Raw genomic sequence first — 19,573 nt, forward strand, 5'->3', positions numbered from 1 at the left:
ACACTGTGTCCTTTACATTGGCTGTCCTGTCTTGCAGGAGCCGTGAAATTGACAGGAAAGCCCTGCTCCCCTGGAGAGCTGGGCAGCTGGACTCTGCTCCCAGCTGGGAGCCAGGGTGAGAAGCCCAGGGGACTTCAGGCTCCGATCCCATCTTGGAGCCAGGGCGAGAAGCTGGGGTGACTTCCTCCCCGCTTCTGGCAGGGCTGGGGCAGGCAAGAAGCCCTGAGCAACTTCCCCTGCTCCCTGTGAGGAGTGGGGAGCAGAATGGGAAGCAGCCACCCCAGGAGCCTGTGGGGCAGCCAGGCTCCTGGCAGGGAGCTGCTAGTAGATCTGAGAGACCAGGCTCTCACCTCCCCACACTGTCCCTCTTAGGTCAGTGGAAGTGCTCCTGGTGAGGACAAGCACTCGATCTAAGGAGAGTAGTGTAGACATACATAGTATAGACAGTAGTGCAGTAATTACTGTGGTGGTTGTAAGTCGGCCTAGTTTTGTAGTGTAGACATACCCCAAGACAAGAGTCTGCATTTAGCACACAGATTGCTTCTTCTACGACAGACTGTATGCCTGGACCTACATCACAGTCAGCTTCAAAAGGGAAGCCATTAAAAGCGTTAAAGTCACTTGTTCAGCTACAGAAAATGAATGCACAAACTAATACAATGAGCTATTTACAAGTCTGCAGAAGGAATTAGATACCTGTTATGTAATCCTATTTCTGCCCTTTGAAACAATCAAAAGATTTCATATGCACTTAGTAAGACATCATCCAAAAAAAACAGTTATGCAAAACAGAAACTATGGATTTTAATTCCAAAAAGGAATTCTTTCTGCTACTGTGTGGTGTCATCAACTAAAACAATGTTAATTCTTCTTCTTCTTTCTTTCATTTTTATTTCAGGGATTCACGTTGTGACTTTGGAAGTGAAGGTTTTATCTGACTAGAGCCAGGCACAAAGTCAGTAGACTACACAGGTGCCCCCAACACAGCTCTGTGAATGCACATGCTATCGCCATGGCTATTCCAGTCCAGAGCTTCTCTTTAGCAGAGACTGCCAAACTTGCTGAACTGTGCCCAATTTTTGCTGATAGGAACAAATTAATTTTCAAGTGGATCTGAGTCATGATGTGAATTCAAGGGTAAAATCCTGCCCCGTTTAAGTCAATGGCAAAAAAACTCTCAGTCACTGGGGTGAAATACCCCAAGTCTCCTGAGAGGAAATGCTAGTCATTCTAGACATCTAGCCAAACTTTGTGTGAGAGAAAGCTGTAAAAATCCTGTATTTCCCCAAGAAGGTTTTCAGCATTCACTGTAAAGACAAGTCACCTGCTTTGCTCTCTAACACATAGTCCCCAAGCCCATATCCTAAACTGAAAACAGCTTGTACAGAATAATCCAAATATTTCACTCAAGAAGCTTCTTCAGTCACGATAACAAAGGTTGTCTGTTTACAGGCACATCCCACACCTGCAAAATGCCATATTTTACAACATTGCTCGTAAGAGGGGATGATAACAAGCCATTTAAACCATGTAATACTCATTGGGCATATTGTGGTCCATGCATCACTTTATTGAGAATCCAACCACAATTCTGACACCAAACCTGCAACTTTTAGCTCTCCTGAGAAAACTGTTCTTGGGTGTAGATCTTGGGATTGACTTACAGTGAGATTTCCTTACAGTTGGGGAGGCAGTGTGCCTAGCAGACAGAACACTATGCTGGGACTCTGGAACCCTGGGTTAATAGCTCTGCCACTGGCCTGCTGGGTAACCTTGGGCGTGTCACTTCATCTCTCGGTACTTATGTTTCCCTTTGAGATCTACTGCTGAAAAGCACTCTATAAGCACTAGGTGTTCTAGGAAGGTTGAAAGAGTAGCATCACATACTTGTTAGTGCCAGATCTTAGCATAATCCACTTAATTGTAGCCAGTTCTGAGATCCTTCTTGCTTAGTTCTGCATTAGTCAATATTCCCACCATCCTGGGATGGATTGGTTTGTTTGGAGCTATCGCTGCACGCACGCTGCACACACACTCACCAAAGCTCTAGGCACTTTCACAAATATATAAATATACATCACAGTTAAAATCACTGTATCTGCACCCTACAACAAAGCAACATTTCTCCACCACACCAATACAGTTAAACTAAGCCCTCCTGCAACTCCTAGCAGTTAAACCAAGAGAGAATCTAGCTCAAGAAACTAGCCATCCACAACCGTGGTAGCACAGCAGGGGAAGAGAGCCAGAGTAGCCAGGGCCCAAACCAGTTAGGGATAAAACCACACAGGGAAATGGCTAAGCAACCAGTGCAGCTCACAGTCATAGGCTAAGCCTTATCCACGCTGTGAGAGCAGGTAGAACACCTTATTTTCACCCTCAGGCCAGACTCTGCTCACAGTACCAGGGGCATGACGCCATGCTGTAGAATCTGACCCAAAGTGTGCTCTGGGGGTATGGGCCATAGATCTAATTCCCTCTGCCTTCTCTCTATCCCCTTGTGGGATGCCTGGCCCCATCTGTGCAGGGGGTCCTACGCAGTGCAGTTTTCCCAAGCTCAGGAATCCAATGCCATTTTGCCCTCTATGGAGCTGTAGGCACTCTTTGCCTTTATGGCCCTGCCAAGAAAACATTGAGGATCAGGTGGGGAAAGCCAAGGTGGGAAGGTTCATGAGGTCTCCTGACTTGAAATGCTCTTTCAGGGCATAGTGCTGCAGGTTCCCTTGTCTTCTTCTCCTGGGTGGGGGAAAGCTCTCTCCACAGGCAGTCAGCAGGGAGGGGATTCAGACCAGCATAGAAGCCAGCCCCAATGTCCCCAGTGTCTTGACAGGAAAGGGTCTGGAAAACACGCTTATGTACCAGGGCAGGGGTGCCAGCGTGCGGCGAGTGCTGACGGGCTGGAGAGGGTCACTTGGAGCCGGGCATGGGCGCAGCTTCCCGCAGCCTTTCCATAGAGCCTTGACCTGGCGCGGAGCGGGGAAAGGAGCGCAGGAGTACACATCGCACGCGTGTCCCAGCTGCCGGGCGCCCTGTGCCAGCGAAACGCGGCTCTGAAGCCAGCGCTTGGCGCCGAGAGACCCGGCGGAAAGTTCTAAGAGTTGGACACCAACTCGCTGGCTGCGGTCCCTGCTGCGTCCAAAGGCGCCGAGGCAGCCTGCTCCGCCGGGACCGAGAGACAGCCCCGAGCCGAGGCGCTGGGCCGGTGGCGGATCGGTTCCAGGGAGGGAGCGCCCGGCCCGGCGCGGGCAGGGCAGAGGGGAGTGGCTGGGGGCAGGTAGGAAGGAAGGTGGCTCGCCCTGGGCAAGGGGACAGAAGGGACCTGTGGAGGGAGCGTGGCGGGCAGGGCAGGGCCAGGGCTCCCCTGGGGGCAGCGGGCACGGCGAGGGGAGGGGGGTTCCCTGGGATGAAGGGAGGGGGTCGCTAGGGGGCCAGGTCTGGAGGTGTCTCTTGGAGAAGCAGGGGAATCGGGATTCCCTGGGGGCAGGCGGGAGGGGTCCCCTGTGGGGCTCCAAGGGAGGTTACCTTGGGGGGCAGGCTGATGATGATGGGTAGCAGCACCAGCGGGGTGAAGAGTAACACCAGGAACCGGCGGATACTCCACACTTTCTTCGCTAGGGCTCCGACCGCTGCCATAGCCCGACAGACACCCAGCTGGACCCGACTGCGGCCGGGCGCAGGGGCCGCCGCTTTATCCCGGGGGGGAGGAGAGTTACTCGGGGAGGGGGAGGGAGGGCTCTTACCTGGGGGCGGCACTGAGCACGGGGCCACTGCTGCTGGCCTGCCGCCCCCTGCCCCGAACAACCCCTCCCCCACGCGTCCGGACACCTCCCCCCCCCCCCCCCCGCATGACAACCCCGCTCCTCATTCCTCACCACACCCCCTGTCCCGCATCCAGCCCCACCCACCCGCAGGCTCCCCGCAAGCTGTCCCGGGAGCCGGAATCCAGAGGCCGGCGGGGCCCCGGCAGACACCTGTCTATTGCCTGTAGGAGAGGGAGCTTCCCCTCCCCGAGGTGAGAGGCGCATGATGTGCAAAGCAACCTCCACCCCCCAGCCACGGAGCTGGTGAGCGGTGAACTCTGGGCAACTATGCTGAGCGATCTTGTCCAACCCGGCTAGATACCACCATGATGGGCGCCTTAGAAATCCCTAACCGCCTCGGGGCTGGGGACAGGGAGGGGGCAAGGAAGTGTGGTTTTGCACCCAGTTTTCTCAGAAGCCATCGCTCAGCAACCTTGGAGCACTACCCATCCCTTGTGGGTCCCACAGCCAGCTCCCAATGATTGCTGGCACACCTTTGGAGCGCTCCCTAAGTTGGCCAGCCAGAGTTGGCCAAAGAACAGCTGTCCGGCTAGGGGAGGTTCTGGCCACCCTGCAGCAATAGGGCCTCTACCAGCTCTCCCTATCCTTGACCCTTCTGCAGGAAGTGCTGTCCTTTCTGCTGCTCACACCTCATGGGACTCGCTGCTGCTCATCACTCACTCCCTTTGGCTTGAATGTCAGGGAAGTGCAACCCCCCTCTCTTGAGCCTGCTAGAATGACTCTACTTACTGCCATCATCCCGGCTTTCCAGCATTCATGGGTCACCACCCAGCAGATAGTAGGTCATATGAGAATGTGCTGCATGGAGTCAGAAGCACAGAGGTACCATTGGCTGCATGTGTTCTGGGTATGAATTAGGCTCCCTGAGTGCAATGGGGGTGAAGACAGCTCAGTATTAATCACTGGTGACACCATCTCCTTTTCTACAGCGAACTGGTAGCTGTCCTGAAGTGTTTTCTCAGTTATCAAACACCAGAGCCTTCTCTTCAAATCATCATCACAGAAAAGCGCCTGATTGCATCTATGACACAGCTACTCAGAGTGAATCGAGCTGTAAACTAACCCAACTTGCTTCACATATATTACACTAGCCATGATATGTGTGGCCTGCCCCTGCCTTTCTGCAGCCACTTAGCTTGTTTCACAATGTGGAGCTGGTAGTCCGAAGTTATTCTGCCAGTTGGCTTTGCAGTAAGTGAAGAGAAATAGAGACAGTTGCTGTATATGCAACAACCAAGTTAAACCATTCAGAGTTTAATAATAATAAATAATAATAGTAATATGAGCTCAAGGCCGAGTCATTTAAACGCAGCAGAGAAGCTGGCAGCCCCTGAGCTAGTGTTTCTTTTCAGTCATTTTAGAAGCATGTTGTCCTTGGAGCAAATTTACCCCTTGTTCAACACTACTGAAGCCAGTAGTTACACCAGGGATGATTCTGGGCTGGCCCTAGTGTTTAGTGAGCACAAGCAGTGTATGTTTTGTTATCCTTGGGTATCTGATATGAAGAAACACTGACAGTGTTTGTGATACTGCAATTGGTCGCCTTTAGAAGGACAGTAATGGCAGCTTCTCCCCCAGATGTGCCTTTTACAGTGAATAATAAGGCCCTGTATGAGAATGAGTCCATGAAGTAGTGAATATACATCTTGCCCTAGACTTCAGGGCACTCATTTTCATTTTGTGATAGTTTAGTCTAGTCTTGATTCTCCATCGCCTTGCACCTTATATCATCATTTACACTTTTGCAAAAATGATGAGGATTCCCATAGGTGTGAGTGGAATATTCTGATTTGGGAGATCTCACCTGCTTACAGAGGTGCAAGGGAGAAGGCATTGGAAAAAAACACCCTTATTTTTAAAAAAATAGAGGTTTTGCCAGACTAAGAAATCTAAAGCAAAGGTCCAGTATAGAAATCAATTCAAAAAATGTCATGTAACTTTACATTTTGCACTATTAAAACTACAACAGGCAGGAAATGTAAAGTTAAGATTTCATCAGAAACATTAACAGTGTAACCTTCATTATTATTTAACATTTATATTACAGTAACACCCAAAGAGGCTTCAGCCGGGATCAAGGCCTAATTGCACAAGTAAATGCATTCTCTGCCGTGAACAGCTTAGAATTAGGTTTTGCAGTTACTGTCGAGAGTTTTTTAAAGAAAAAGTGGGAGAAGAAGGGGGAGGGTAGAGGGAATAAAAAATCCAGGGCTCCACAGTTTGCGATGTTTACAAAATGGGGGAGGGAGAGGGAAAGGGCTGCATTTCACATCACATCTGCAAAAACTCTCATTGGTGGCAGGTGTGATAGGTATGGGTTGTGTTGTATTGCTATAGGTGTAGCCATTGCACTATGCTTTGAAAATTTGGCCCCATGAATTAAATTCACAGTTCAATCCAGATAGCTATGGAATAGAATTCCAGACCTAGGGTCATGACCACCCTGTCTTTCCCATGCTACCAAACAGGAGGAGATCCCCAGCTAGATGGAATAGGGGTCCCAGTATGAAAAGGGTTGAGAACCACTGATCTATAGGATTACAATCCAGAAGTGAATATCTAGGCAAAGTTCTCACTGAGATCAGTGGTGTGTTGCCTGAGAAAGGATGTCAGGAATGGATATGGTCCAATAGCAGAAGGTAATGCTGCAGATCTGCTTAGCTTAGATTCTTGCTTTCTTTGTACTCTCCCACTTCACCCTCTCCCCCCCCCACCTGTTACATCTTCCTCCATAATTTAGAGCATATTCTATTTAGATATTGTTCAGACACAGACATGGGCCAAAGGTGAAAAGTTCTATGTTCTGGGTTGCAGAATGCACAGACTACAACTCAGCATAATGACAAGCAACAGCCATTGTCCCCAGAACTCAGACACAAGCCAGCCCTGCTGTGAAATATCGGTCAGTGGAAAGGGCATGTTTCCAAAGATGACTTCTCCAGTAACAAGGTAACTAAAAGGCTCTTATCAATAGCTAGAAGATAGAACCCTTCTCACAGTGGAATGCAGGTCAAACCTGACTCAGATAAAACAAATGGAATGGGCAGGCTGGGGGGGTTGAGGGAGGTAAGGCTTTTCCCTCTACATGTTCCCTTCTTCACTAGAAGGCACTGAGATTAGGAAGAGCACAGACAAAGGAAAGAAGATGGAAGAGAGCCACACACATCATGTTGATTGATCTCCTTTCACAGTAACGAAGGATTAAAGAAACCAATTGACGACTTTGTTAGCGAGTTACCCTTAATCAGCTGATAAAGGGATACAGACTGGCCTACAAACAAATCAAGCCAGCCTATAGGGTTGGCCAGACATTGTTCAAATGAGTAGTGGCACTGTTTCATTAAGATTACTTGGTTAATTCAAAAAATAGACAAAAGTAAATAAATATTAATGTATAAAATATGCCTAACACTCCAGCTGCTTGTATAAGGCAGTTTAAAAATACACACAAAGTAAAAACTGACTCGCTGTCAACATATAACAATCACTGAACTCCCTTCCCCAGCAACACAAGCCCATCTTCCTGCCATCTCCATGAAGCCCTAGTCACTCCCCCCTCAGAAAAAGCCTAGGAGAAGAGATTTCTTGCAACATGTTTTGAAGACCAGCACATCTGGGTTTCTTCAGACCACAGGGTCAATTTATTCCAGAGCTGAATGACCTCCACTAAAAAAACCTACCCCAAACCCCATAAAAACATATCTGGGACTACAGGCTTCTGAATCCTAATTGGTATCAAGTGTAGAGCTCTATCTCCAAGTTAAGGAAAAGACCAAAATCATACCAGTACCATACAGCATCTTCAGCTGCAACAGACTCCAAAGCAATTTGTAGATGGGGAGCCCACCTTTCAAACTTGGGCACCCAGTTTTCAGTCTGAACACCCGAATGCACAGCTAGTGCCCTCACTTAGGTGGCAAGTATGAAAACTGGACCCTGTGTGTATGGGGATCATTTAGCCCACCACTGAAAAGCAGCTGCTTCTGGGATGGAAATGCAGCAGACATGCTGCACCAGCAACACTCTGCCGTCATATTTATAGGAGAAGTGAAGAGTAACTACAGTAATGCAATTGAAATTCCAGGGGCAAGTGTAGTAAAGAAGGTAAAGCTGGAATTTGTCCAGGATACCACAGTTAATACCCCTACTCTTGTAGGAATCTTTAATGACTACAATTGGCACATCTTATCCAAAAGACGGCATATCCAGCGAAAGAGCAAGCACCCTGCTGAAGCATTGGTTCAGGAACGACAGAGGAAAGAGTAACTCCAGCACTCTCTGCAGTACAGCGCCCCCTAGCACCATGCTGAGGCAGTGGCAGAGTACTAAGTAATAAGGGTGCCAACCAGACCTGAGTTAACTAACATGCACTCGGGGCGTTTGCACAGGGCACCCATCTCAGGAGACCCAGACCACCAGGTTTGGGTGGGTAGCATTGTGACGACAGGCCAAACCTGAGTGGTGCTTCGACCAGACACATGAGATTACAACGCCCCTCACTCAAATTTAGCCTGGCTGTCCCCACCACAGGCCAAATTTGAATGAGTGGCATTATGACCTGGCAATGCCACCCACTCAGATTTGGTCCTTGCAGTGTGAGTGCAGGGTGGGTGAGGGGAGCAACCAGAGATCGTAAGGAGCCGCCCTCGCCCAGGACTGGAGCAAAGCACTGAAGCCAGGGGGTGCGGTAGGGGGTGCCAGTGCCAGTGAGTGGGCAGGAAGATTCCAGGGGTGGTGGATGAGGGGCTGGGACCTTAGTTGCTGGTGGACTAAGGGTTGGTGGGGAGTGTTGGGGGGCACTGGGGGAATATTGGGAGGCGGTGGGGTGAGTTGTGGGGGGATGGAGGATTTTGGAGGGTGGTGGGTTTGGGGGCTGGGATGTTGAGGTGAATGGGGCATGTTGGGGGCTCTGCCAGTGGGGCTGAGGTGCTGGGGGCTGAGGTGAGCAGGATGTATGTCAGGGCTGCTGGGATGTGTCGGGGATGTCAGGATAAGTGTGGGCAGGTGGAGGGCTATATGTGGGAGGGGCATTTGGGGGTCTGTGTGGAGTGGGGGTTGGGCTGGGGTACTGTGCAGCCCCTGTTCATGCTCTGCAGGGCTGGCAGCAGCTGGAGCAGAGCTAGAGTGGGGTTGTAGTGCCGCTCAGGTTTGGCCCACTGTCCTGCCATCATAACGGGGAAGGGGCAGCTGAGCCAAATTTGAGGTGGGGGCACCCCAATTTGCACAGGACTCCAAAATTATTTCATACAGCACTGATATCAGTTGGTTTGCCATTATTACTTCCTGGGATTTCCTAGCAGTACTAACCCAACTCTTTTTAGCTTGAGGTCCATCAGTATCCTATCTAACAAGACTTGTATGCAACTCTATTGCAAATCTAGCAACAACAAAAAACAGTGGTTGCCTGTACCTCTTTAAATGCAGACAAATCTAGAGTTTCCTTTTTCACAGCTTACCAGCTTTAGTGGTCTTTTTAAAAATCACATGGATATGCTGCTATTTGCCTGAAGTGGGTATGTGCTTATTTGTGTTGGTTTCTGTTTTGTTTTCCAGGGGACCACGGTGTTATTCCAATTTTACACTAGTGCAACTCTGCTGCTAACAATGGCATTACCCCAAGACAGTAAGGGGGGGTGACCCTACTTCTTTTCCATCTCAATTCTCAGAAAAGGGACACAGGCATCTTCTCTCTCCTCAAGATCTTCCATGCTGCAGAGCCACTTGCTTCATGCCATTTGTTATAGGAGGGGGTTAGCAGGACATGCATTTCAAAATAAAATCTTAGATTTTAAGGCCAGAAGAGACAACTAGATTGTCTTGTCTGGCCTCCTGCATAACACAGCCCAGAGAATTTCAGCCAGGTACCCCGGTACTGATCCCAACAACTACATTAAATACATCTCAAATACAAAGGGGGGAAAAGGTGCCTACATCTGACGTGCTAAAAAACAATGAAAATCCATATGCTTAAATATTTGTTCAAATGCTCAATCTGGAATCCAGTATCATATTTCTTCCCCGTACACAGAAATCAAACACAACTGCACATTACGGAGAAGCCAAAAATGACAACGCAGGGAGGTGCAGTTGCTTTTCCACTCCACTCAATAACAACACAGGGCTTTTTAAAAGAATTTTGACAAGTTCTCTACACTGCTAGGAGGAATCAACGTAAAGATAAGAGCTAATCACAGCAGACCCAAGCCAAAGGACAACAGTCGGTTCCAAACTTTCTCAAAGTTTGCAGGTGCTCAGCTCAAGAGTTTTTGTCCAGGCCCTCTGGCATATTCTGCCTTGTGTCATTCTAATCTAAGCAAGACTAAAGCCATTTCCCCACTTTGCACACTGATGCTGAGCAAGCAAAAACTAGCACGTGAATGTGGTCCAAATACATTAATCCAAGCAAAGGCTAAGCCTGTTAGAAATGGTTTATAAACAGGTCACAGAGGAAGTACAGAAATTGCCCACACCAGAATTATAACTCCAAATGACTGGCTTTTCACACCTGACCTCAAATACCCCTGCAAAATAAATTCCCGATCAGCACAGGCAGGATAGCTCTTTTCCTCTTTATCAAACAGCAAAAAAAAAAGACAGCATAAAGGGCAAGGAGAGGATTCTTTTATTGAACTAATTAAAAGTAAAATCCAACATGGACATTCAAACAATTGATAATAAACTACAATCCTTCAAATGATGATGTTACAGAAGAATTCTGAAAATATCCTAGATAGACCACATAACCAACCAAAAAAGTATAGAGATGATTGGAACTCAGTCACCAGACCTGGGGAGAGGGCCAAGGAGCCCCTCCCAACACAAACACTTTTTAACAAAAGAAATACATGCACTGTAGAAAAAACATGATTGTACTCCTAAGGACCAAGATGCACTACCAGATCAGATGCATTCCTAGATATCCACTGCAATCCTAGATAATTGCATGATCAAAATTGCATTAAGTTTACATTTTTTGCTTAATAGATATTGTATTGCTTCTGTCTGCTACAGCCTGTTCATGGTGTTTGTTAGGATTTCTAAAAATATAAAATATATTTTTTATTTTATTTTATTTTTTATAAAACATAGAAAAATCATTTCATATGGTAGCGCTTCTATGGGGACACGTTTACCTTCTTTCAAAGTTGTTTGTTGTTGTTATTAATTTTGCTGATGCCTTTTTCTAAGGAGATGTACAATTTAGGATTACAATTGTTAAAATATACATTATGTATAAACAAGGACAATTTGATTGTAATGTTACAGAATTGCAAGTTACAGTTCAATAGTAAAAATAATAATAATGCAGTATTAATAGTGGCTTATATGCAATAACATGATAAATGTAAGTGAAGTACAAAAATAAAATGCAGTCCCGATGTTTAGAACTAAAGTTGTCTTCTTTTCTTTTGTTTGTTCATACTATAATTATGCCTTAAATATTATAATATGGCTACATTTTGTATTCTGGGTATTTATGTTACAGTTGTACTCTGTGGGATATTTAAGTAGCACTTTAATTCCCCCTGCCACTCTGGCCTTGCCGTCCCCGCAACCTTCTACAAAGATTCCGATGCCCTTGAACTCAGTCAATGCAATGTAGTATCCTGGTGGACCAAAAGGACTGTTCATCCACAAAGAGATAAGCAGACGATCGTACAGAATGGGCTACCATAAGTGCAAACCTCCAGGAATGGAAATGCCACATAAGAAGGAAAAAGTAAAATCGACCACAGCCTCAGAGACCCAGTCTCTCCATGCAAGGGGCAGAAGATACAGATGACAATTCAAACTTTATAATCAAATTGAGGAACAGATCAAAGGGGGAAAAGATGGGAGGATAAAGTCAAGTGCGGGCTGGACTTTCTCTGTGTTTTGTTGCTGTGTCTGGAGCACAGCGAATGGAGGCTAAATCAGTCTGAATAAAACCAGAGAGTGAGCAGAAAAGACAAGTAACATAATAACCTGATCTCACTTTGCACTTCTATAGCATCCTCTGACTGACGAGCTCAAAGTGCATTAGACATTGATGAATTCAGCCCCACAACGTACTAGGAGATACAGAATTATTATTAGGCAAACAAGCCCTTTCCCCTTCACAGCCAATTAGCCATCAGGGGAATTAGCGATACTAGACAGGTCATTCCTAATGTGTCAGGAAAGTCATAGTTTCTAACAGAGTCAAATGAATAGCAAGAAAGTACAAAACAGATTCCAAAGAAGAAAACCATCCCCTGATGAGAACCGTAAATCACTGGCCTGGTGGAAAAGAGGTGGCGTATATAGCCACAGAGCTTGTTGGTACAGTACGTTTTAGAGACTGGTTTGCAATTTGTCTGAGCAGATCCTGGTCCATGTGAGATAGTTTCTCCCTCCTCTCCAATAGCACTTTATAGCTTCAGAATATTATGCAAATAATAACAAATCAATTAATACCCCTATCAACCCTTCAGGGTGGATAAGTGGATATTATTATTATTATTATCATGCCAACTTTTCAAATGGGGAAACTGACACAAGAAGTTAAATGACTTGCTCAAGGCCACCCAGACAGCCAGTGGCAGAGCTAGAATTCAGGATGTTCCTAGCTCCCAGCCCCCTGCTCAGTCCATGCTGGCATACATACCTCCTGTCCTGCTTATTTTCTCTTAGTGATACTGTGTGGTTCTCCATTTAATTAAAGAATTGATTGGAAGAGAGAAAGGCATGTGTATGTTTCAGCCCTTTCTGCAAATTTCATATTTTGCCATTGAGAGACATGAATAAAAAGTTACCGCATGAAAAAAGATGCAGAATAACTCTCCAGCATTGCATAAGCTTTACTCCTTTACAAACAAAGCAGCCGCCGAGACCTTATTCAATCAGACTAATTGCATTTCTCTCTCCACACACAACCTGCAGATCCAAACACAGAAGGCCAAAGTCAAACTTCAAAACGCACCACAGGCTACAGTGCAGCCTTCCAATGCCTTCTTATGCCAGCCTGATACGCTGAAAAGAATCTGTTTTCAAAAAGAGTAAACAGCCTCAAAGATGTTAATTACAGAGCAATTGCGGAGCTAAAGGAAAATGAGCTTGTAGCGAGGCGGTGGAATACCCCACAGCCCCGCTGAGGGCCGAACCTCCCCTAACACCGACGTGGGCGGAGCCACCGGGTCTGGCGCCCGCCCCTCAGAGGTCATGGCGCCGACTCGGAAGTATAAAAGCCCGCCTGCAGAGCTCAGTGGAGAACAAGCTGGCGGAGAGGGCAGATGTCTGTGGCCGAGCTCCTGCTTTGGAGACAGCAGCAGGCTAGCCGAGCCTACCCCTTGCCCGTTACCCTGAGGAGGATTGGCTGAGCCTTCCCCTTTCCCGCTGTCCTGAGGAGGAACCAAATCTGCCCCTTTCCAGCTACCCTGAGGAGGAGCCAAGCCTGCCGCTATCCCGAGGAGGAGCCGAACCTACCCTTCGCTACCTACCCGGAGGAACCGATGCTGGTGGAGAGCACCGAGGACACTAGTACGGCCCAGGTACCTTATGAGGGGGCGTGTGGAAGTAGCCTGCGGGCAGCCGACCCCAGTCTGGCTGCAGCACTGCCAGAGCCTATGTCAGTGTGTTGCGACCAAGATCCCCACTGACAGCAGCGAGTTTCCGCTGCTGCTAGGGCCCCGGGCTGGGATGCAGTGGAGTGGGAGGGCCTGCGTCACCCCTGCCACCCACTCCTTGGGTGGCAGACTCCCTGGCCTAGAGAGGCTGGGACCTCTTGCTCGTTGACTCAGCCCCTCCTTAAGGGCCTGTGTTCCTGACTATTTGATTACTGCCCCGCCCTGGCCTAGGGCCTGGGCTGCTACAAACATTGACGGGCCTGTGTTCCTGACTATTTGATTACTGCCCCGCCCTGACCTAGGGCCTGGGCTGCTACAAACATTGACTCAGCCCCTCCTTAAGGGCCTGGGTTCCTGAACTATTGGCTCAGCCCCTGCTCGAGGGCCTGAGTCCAGACTGCGTGGTTGCTGCCCCGCCCTGATTGAGGGCTTGGGGCTTTTTCTACCCATTGGCTCAGCCCCTGCTTAAGGGCCTGAGCCCCTAACCGTGTGTTTGCTGTCCCACACTACCGCTGGACCAGGACTGACGGCGGACCAGAGCGAGGCAGTGGGATACCCCACAGCCCCGCTGAGGGCTGAACCTCAGCCGAGACTACTACAGAGCTCTTCATGCCTACACCAAAAATGACCAAATAAAACAAAAACCAAATGATCTGTGGCAATTAGGGACTGCAGCTCTAGCCAAAACAAACAAACAAAGCCCAATGAAAAGACGAAACATCCTGGAAGCAAAGGACTGAAACACAACCAAGACCGTAATATGGTTGGGTGAGCCTCACCAAACCCAGTGCCATTCATTGGGCAATGATTTCCCAATACCAGAGTTCTCTAAAGCAGCAGAGATGCACATGGCTAAAGCAGGTTGCATTTTAGTTGGGCTGCTTTTGTTAGCCTGCTGCTGTTTCAATTTCCCATCCTTTGATAGGGTAGCTTTGATTTGAACTGATTTTCTATCTAGGCTCCAGGGTTACTGGGGATCATTTTGACACAGGTAGAAATCAGGAACCAATGGGGTAGATTTCACATTTTCAGACCACGCACACAAGGCCCGAATCTGCTGTGACTAGTCCCAGGATAACTGTCCTGGGTCTGCTCCTGCTCCCATTGACGTCAATGGCTACACACCTATGTGAGTTAGCCATGAGGGTAAGAACTGTAGTATCAGGCCCATAATTAACAACAAGAAGGAAAGAGAAAGAAAAGGGAGCCTGCTCATCAGCTGTGAACATGACTTTAATGGTGGGGGTTTTTAACACCCACAACCTGCTCACTTAGGTAACATTCCATGCGTGATGACAAAGGATGAGCAGATAAAGAAGCTGAGGACCCAACAGTAAAATTCTCAAATCATAAAACACTACAACTACTTAAAAGGAGCCCAAGTCACCAAACATACTCTGCCTCTTGCTGTAGCCACAGGAGCCCCACAGGAGCCCCACAAACCCCTCTCTCAAAAATCAACTATGTGAAATACAAGAACACTGTGAGATCTTAAAAGAGAGAGTTTATTTGGTGGCCAGTGCAGAAAGCTGCCATTTCTCTTATAGTGATACAGGTTTCTAACAGTGAGAAACAAAGGGAAGGCTTTTCCTTACTCAATTCACATTTGTGCCTGTTTAACTCTATTCAATTCCCTTAATGCAGCCCCTATCAGCTCAGTATCATAAACATGCCACTCAGTATTCATAGGACAGGGGCCTGTCTCTTACTGAGGTTTATTGTGCTAGTGGTGACATACTGATTTGCTTAGAGTTCCAGTATTTTGAATGTGATTAAGATTTAAACCCCGACCTCTTTGCATCTTCTTAATTATGTAAATGCCCATAGGTGCTGGAAGTAAGGTGCTCCGGGTGCTGGCTTGAAGTGGTTTCCATTATATACAGGGTTTACAGTTTGGTTCAGTGGCTCTCAGCATCCCCGCTATACAAATTGTTCCAGCACCCCTGTAAACACCTATAATCAACACTTCCTGCGCCAGCATTAGCCAAGGCCCAGATGCTTCTTTCCTTCATTTTTTTCCATATTACCATATATACTTGTTCATAAGCTGAATATTTTTGGTAAAAAAGTGACGCATCAAAGAGCGGGGGTCAGTTTCTAAATGGGTCTACACCAAAAATTGATTTTAAAAACTCTATGGAATCATTTAATTGAATACCTAATACATTGTCATTTTGTTTACCTGGAGCGTCTGTAGGCATGGAGCCCCTCAGCTCCCTGTGGCCGCGGTTCGCCATTCCCAGACAATGGGAGCTGCGGGAAGTGGAGCGCTGCTTCCCACAGCTCCCATTGGCTGGGAACGGCAAACTGCGGCCACAGGGCGCTGAGGGGCTCCATGCCTGTAGACGCTCCAAGTAAACAAAATGTCCTGACCCGCCAGCAGCTTACCCTGATGGGCCGGGAGCCAAAGTTTTCCAACCCCTGAAATATAGGGTTGGCTTATGAAAGGGTCAAACAGTTTTTGCTATTTTTACCTATCCATTTTGGGGGGTCGGCTTATAAACGAACGGGCTAATGAACGAGTATATATGGTAATTATTTCCTGCTGTAACTAGATTTTTATCTCTGTTAATGAGCATGGAAGGAGGGATGGTTGATGCCAACCCAACACTTGTAATCACTAATTCCACTACATTTAAATCCACTCACTGTTTATACAAAAGGGAGAGCTGGTAGGTATGGCACTAAGGGACAGCCTGAGACTCTGGGCTTGTGTTTTGACTGGGGAGAGACTGTATTTATCACTAGTGACCCTCACATACTGACCTTTGTTTTACCAATGAGCTTTTATTGTACTGTTTGACTTATTTTCCTATCGGCACCCATACGGTGTTTGCAGGAGGTTAGTAATGCTCTGCATTTTGCAAAGCAGGCGGATTCCAAATTCCTGCAGCTACTGAGGCCTAGAGTTTTAAAAATTCACATTCTAAAGTGCATGTGCATAATTTGCACATACAGTTTTCATGCAGAATCACAGTAACTGAACACGCAAAGGGACAGTGAGACACTGGTCCTTTTCCCATGCAGTCATGATAACTGAACACACACACAGATTATACACATGTATTCTTGCTCACACACTTGTACCAGCAGCCATGCTTATTGGTTTTATACACACATATTATATTTCACATTTATTTTTCTTTGTGTTCCTGTTGGCCAAGCAACCACACTTTCCTCCTTCATTTCCCCTTATAGAGGTCTGGATTCTACTCCCAATGAACTCAGTGGCCAAAGTGGTCCTTAACATTATTACTTCTAATAATCCACACCTAGGCACTTGCTGCTCTTTGCCCCCTGCTTATGATAGAAGTCACTTACCACAGTGGTTCATGTACCCTTGGGGGTACACAGAGGTCTTTAAGGAGCTACATCAACTCATCTAGATATTTGCCTAGTTTTATAACAGGCTACATAAAAACCACTAGCAAAGTCAGTGCAAATTAAAATTTCGAACAGACAATGATTTATGCTCTATCTACTGAAATGTAAGTACAATATTAATATTCCAATTGATTTATTTTATGATATGGTAAAAAGGAGAAAGTAAGCAATTTTTCAGTGATAGTGTGCTGTGACGCTTTTGTATTTTTATGTCTTATTTGTAAGCAAGTAGTTTTGAAGTGAGGTGAAACTTGGGGGTATGCAAGACAAATAAGACTCCTGAAAGGGAAGTCTAGAAAGCTTGAGAGCCACTGACTTATAACAGTAAAAAAAAAAAAAATGCAATAAATAAAGACAATTCAGTTGATAACCAACATCCCTCTCCAAAAAAACACCACAAGCTATCCCAAAAGAACTTCTCCCTCTGCCCTTGTTTTATCATTCCCTACTTCCTTATATCCCCCCTTCCCATGGTTTGATGTCATTGCACACTGAACTTCATTCAGACCTGGTGTAAGAAGGTGCATCTCCACTGAAGTCATTGGAATGGCATCCATTTACAGCAGACCTAGAGTTGGCCCACTGAGAAAGGGAATTCATTCCTCAAAGCAGCTGGAGTTGATCCATTGTGTAAGAAGTATAGGAGGAGTGTCAATTTTCTGTTCAATAAATGAATTTGCAAATACTTGATTGTGAAAAGAACCAAGAAAAGAAAAGGCAAAGCTCTTTCTCCATTCACACTGGGCTAGGTAACACACTCTGGTCACCACAGGCCAGATTGCAGAGCTGTCTTTACATTTTTCAGTTCTACCTCCAGTGATGAGGTAAAGAGAGACACCCAGTGGTAAACTATATGATAGGTCTTCTCTTTTCTTCGCAGCCTTGCCAATTTCTATCTAGGAGTCAGGTAGGATCATTTCAATGTACATGAAAGCCAACGAACCCCTTAGTATCTGTGAAAATAATTCCACAGCTCTCTAAGTAGCCTTGGGTAAATCATTTTCACTACTTTGTGTCTCTGTTTCTCCTTCTGTTAAACAGGTTAATAACTATGCCCTAGCTACCCTAGCCCTAGTACTTAGTTAATGCCCTTTGGAGATAAATCCTAGGTGTTAATAATACTACGGGTACGTCTATACTTACCTCCGGGTTCGGCGGTAAGCAATCAATCTTCTGGGATCGATTTATCGCATCTTGTCTAGACGCGATAAATTAGGGTTACCATATTTAAAAAATAAAAGAGGACACTCCACGGGGCCCTGGCCCTGCCCCAACTCCCCGCCCTAACTCTGCCCCCTCCTCCCTCCCAGCCACGCGAAAAGGGCTGCCCGAGTGCTACCGGCTTCACGGTTTGCCGGGCAGCCTCCAGACCCTGCACCCCTGGCCGGTGCTTCCCCAGCGCAGCTGGAGCCCGGGAGGGGAAGCGCCCAGCTGGGGGCGCAGGGTCTGGAGGCTGCCCAACAAACCGTGAAGCCGGTAGCGCTCTGGCTTCGGGCAGCCCCCATGCCTCCAGACCCTGCGCCCCTGGCTGGGCACTTCCCCTCCCGGGCTCTGGCTGCTGTGCTCCTCCCCTGACTCTTCGGCTCTGTTTAAGAGCCGAGCTGCCCAAGCGCTACCAGCTTCGGGCAGCCCCCATGCCTCTGGACCCTGCGCCCCCGGAGCCCGGGAGGGGAAGTGCCCAGCCCGTGGTATTTTTCCCGGACATGTTCGGCTTTTTGGCAATTCACCCCAGACAGGGGTTTGATTACCAAAAAGCCAGACATGTCCGGGAAAAACCGGACGTCTGGTAACCCTAGATGAATCGATCCCGGAAGTGCTCGCTGTCGATGCCGGTACTCCTGCTCTGTGAGAGGAGTACGCGGAGTCGATGGGGGAACCTGCCTGCCGTGTGTGGACCCGCGGTAAGTACCTGGTAGTTCGAACTAAGGTACTTCAACTTCAACTATGTTATTCACGTAGCTGACGTTGCGTATCTTAGTTCGAACTGGGGGGTTAGTGTGGACCAGCCCTAAGAAGAAGTATTATGTTAATAATACTGACTCTTGGGTGTTGCTCACCTGCACATTTAGCAATTCCGTACAACCCAAAAAATGCAGGAAGCTAGGCCACCCTTTAACCAAAAGTGAAGCTAAAGAACAAAAAATTCTCTCTGCTCTACAAAACAGCTGCTAAACTGGTGCTTCTCATACAGAAAGGCAGCGAGCAGCTGCCATGAGCGTGACATATAACCAGTCCTTACACTGGAGGACGGGAAGGAGCAGTTAGGATCCCTTTACAAGGAGAACGTGAAAGCCAGGAGATGAAGTGGGAGGGATGTCGAACCAACTTTTCTGTAAGTTTCAGTTCCAGAGAACTTTCCCTGTGCTGGAAGTGTACCTTCGGCTTTCTTTCCCACCCTGGACAGTCTGTTGAGCCTTCACCAAGTCAATCTATAAAGAAAAAGTCAGAATTGTCAGCTTGGCCAGCAGTAACTGCTGATGTGTGCTTTGTTACACCGATATGGAAAAAAAAAAATCACGTGCCAGATGGTGGGGGGAAGTTCATCATTTTACAATGGAGTAAAACATTTTGGGTTCTCACTACCACTAGTCCGCAGAGCTTCTTTTTTTTTTTTTTTTAAATGTCTCCATAAAAATGACATTTCCCTATGGAGCAAGTTCATAAACAAAATGTGCCTTATTTGTCCTGGGCGAAATGTTGCCATGTGTGATGCAGAAAGATGCATTCGCTGACCACAGTGAGGATCCCATATATGAGTGCAGGACTTGGAAAATGTAACAGACA

The 19,573-nt window shown here is 47.2% G+C and overlaps 2 protein-coding genes and 1 long non-coding RNA gene across 6 annotated transcripts in view; 1 reads left to right on the forward strand and 2 right to left on the reverse strand.

Annotated features, from left to right (window-relative positions):
• SLC13A3 (solute carrier family 13 member 3) overlaps positions 1–3,925 on the reverse strand; it is a 41,564-nt gene extending 37,639 nt beyond the window's left edge. Inside the window, exon 1 of one of the 2 annotated variants that reach the window (XM_065565956.1) lies at positions 3,906–3,925. Coding sequence is in view for 1 of the 2 variants with exons in the window: in XM_005304647.5 (XP_005304704.1) it covers positions 3,523–3,633 (111 nt within the window). In the remaining variant the exon portion in view is untranslated. Of the gene's footprint in view, positions 1–3,522; positions 3,795–3,905 lie in introns of those variants that run through there. The other variant, XM_005304647.5, reaches the window with a different exon arrangement.
• On the forward strand, positions 1–12,592 carry LOC135975339 (uncharacterized). The gene is made up of 3 exons (XR_010592269.1): positions 1–3,274; positions 6,636–6,770; positions 9,375–12,592. It is a non-coding gene; the product is annotated as an uncharacterized LOC135975339 (long non-coding RNA).
• LOC101936487 (tyrosine-protein phosphatase non-receptor type substrate 1-like) overlaps positions 10,428–19,573 on the reverse strand; it is a 21,378-nt gene continuing 12,232 nt past the window's right edge. For 2 of the 3 annotated variants that reach the window (XM_065565957.1, XM_065565960.1), the window contains one exon: positions 10,428–19,218. In XM_065565957.1, the coding sequence (XP_065422029.1) occupies positions 19,214–19,218 (5 nt within the window). In that variant the 3' untranslated portion in view covers positions 10,428–19,213. The remainder of the gene's footprint in view (positions 19,219–19,573) is intronic. The other variant, XR_010592268.1, reaches the window with a different exon arrangement.

This window comes from Chrysemys picta, chromosome 13 (genome assembly GCF_011386835.1).
Source record: "Chrysemys picta bellii isolate R12L10 chromosome 13, ASM1138683v2, whole genome shotgun sequence".
Lineage (NCBI taxonomy): Eukaryota > Metazoa > Chordata > Testudines > Emydidae > Chrysemys > Chrysemys picta.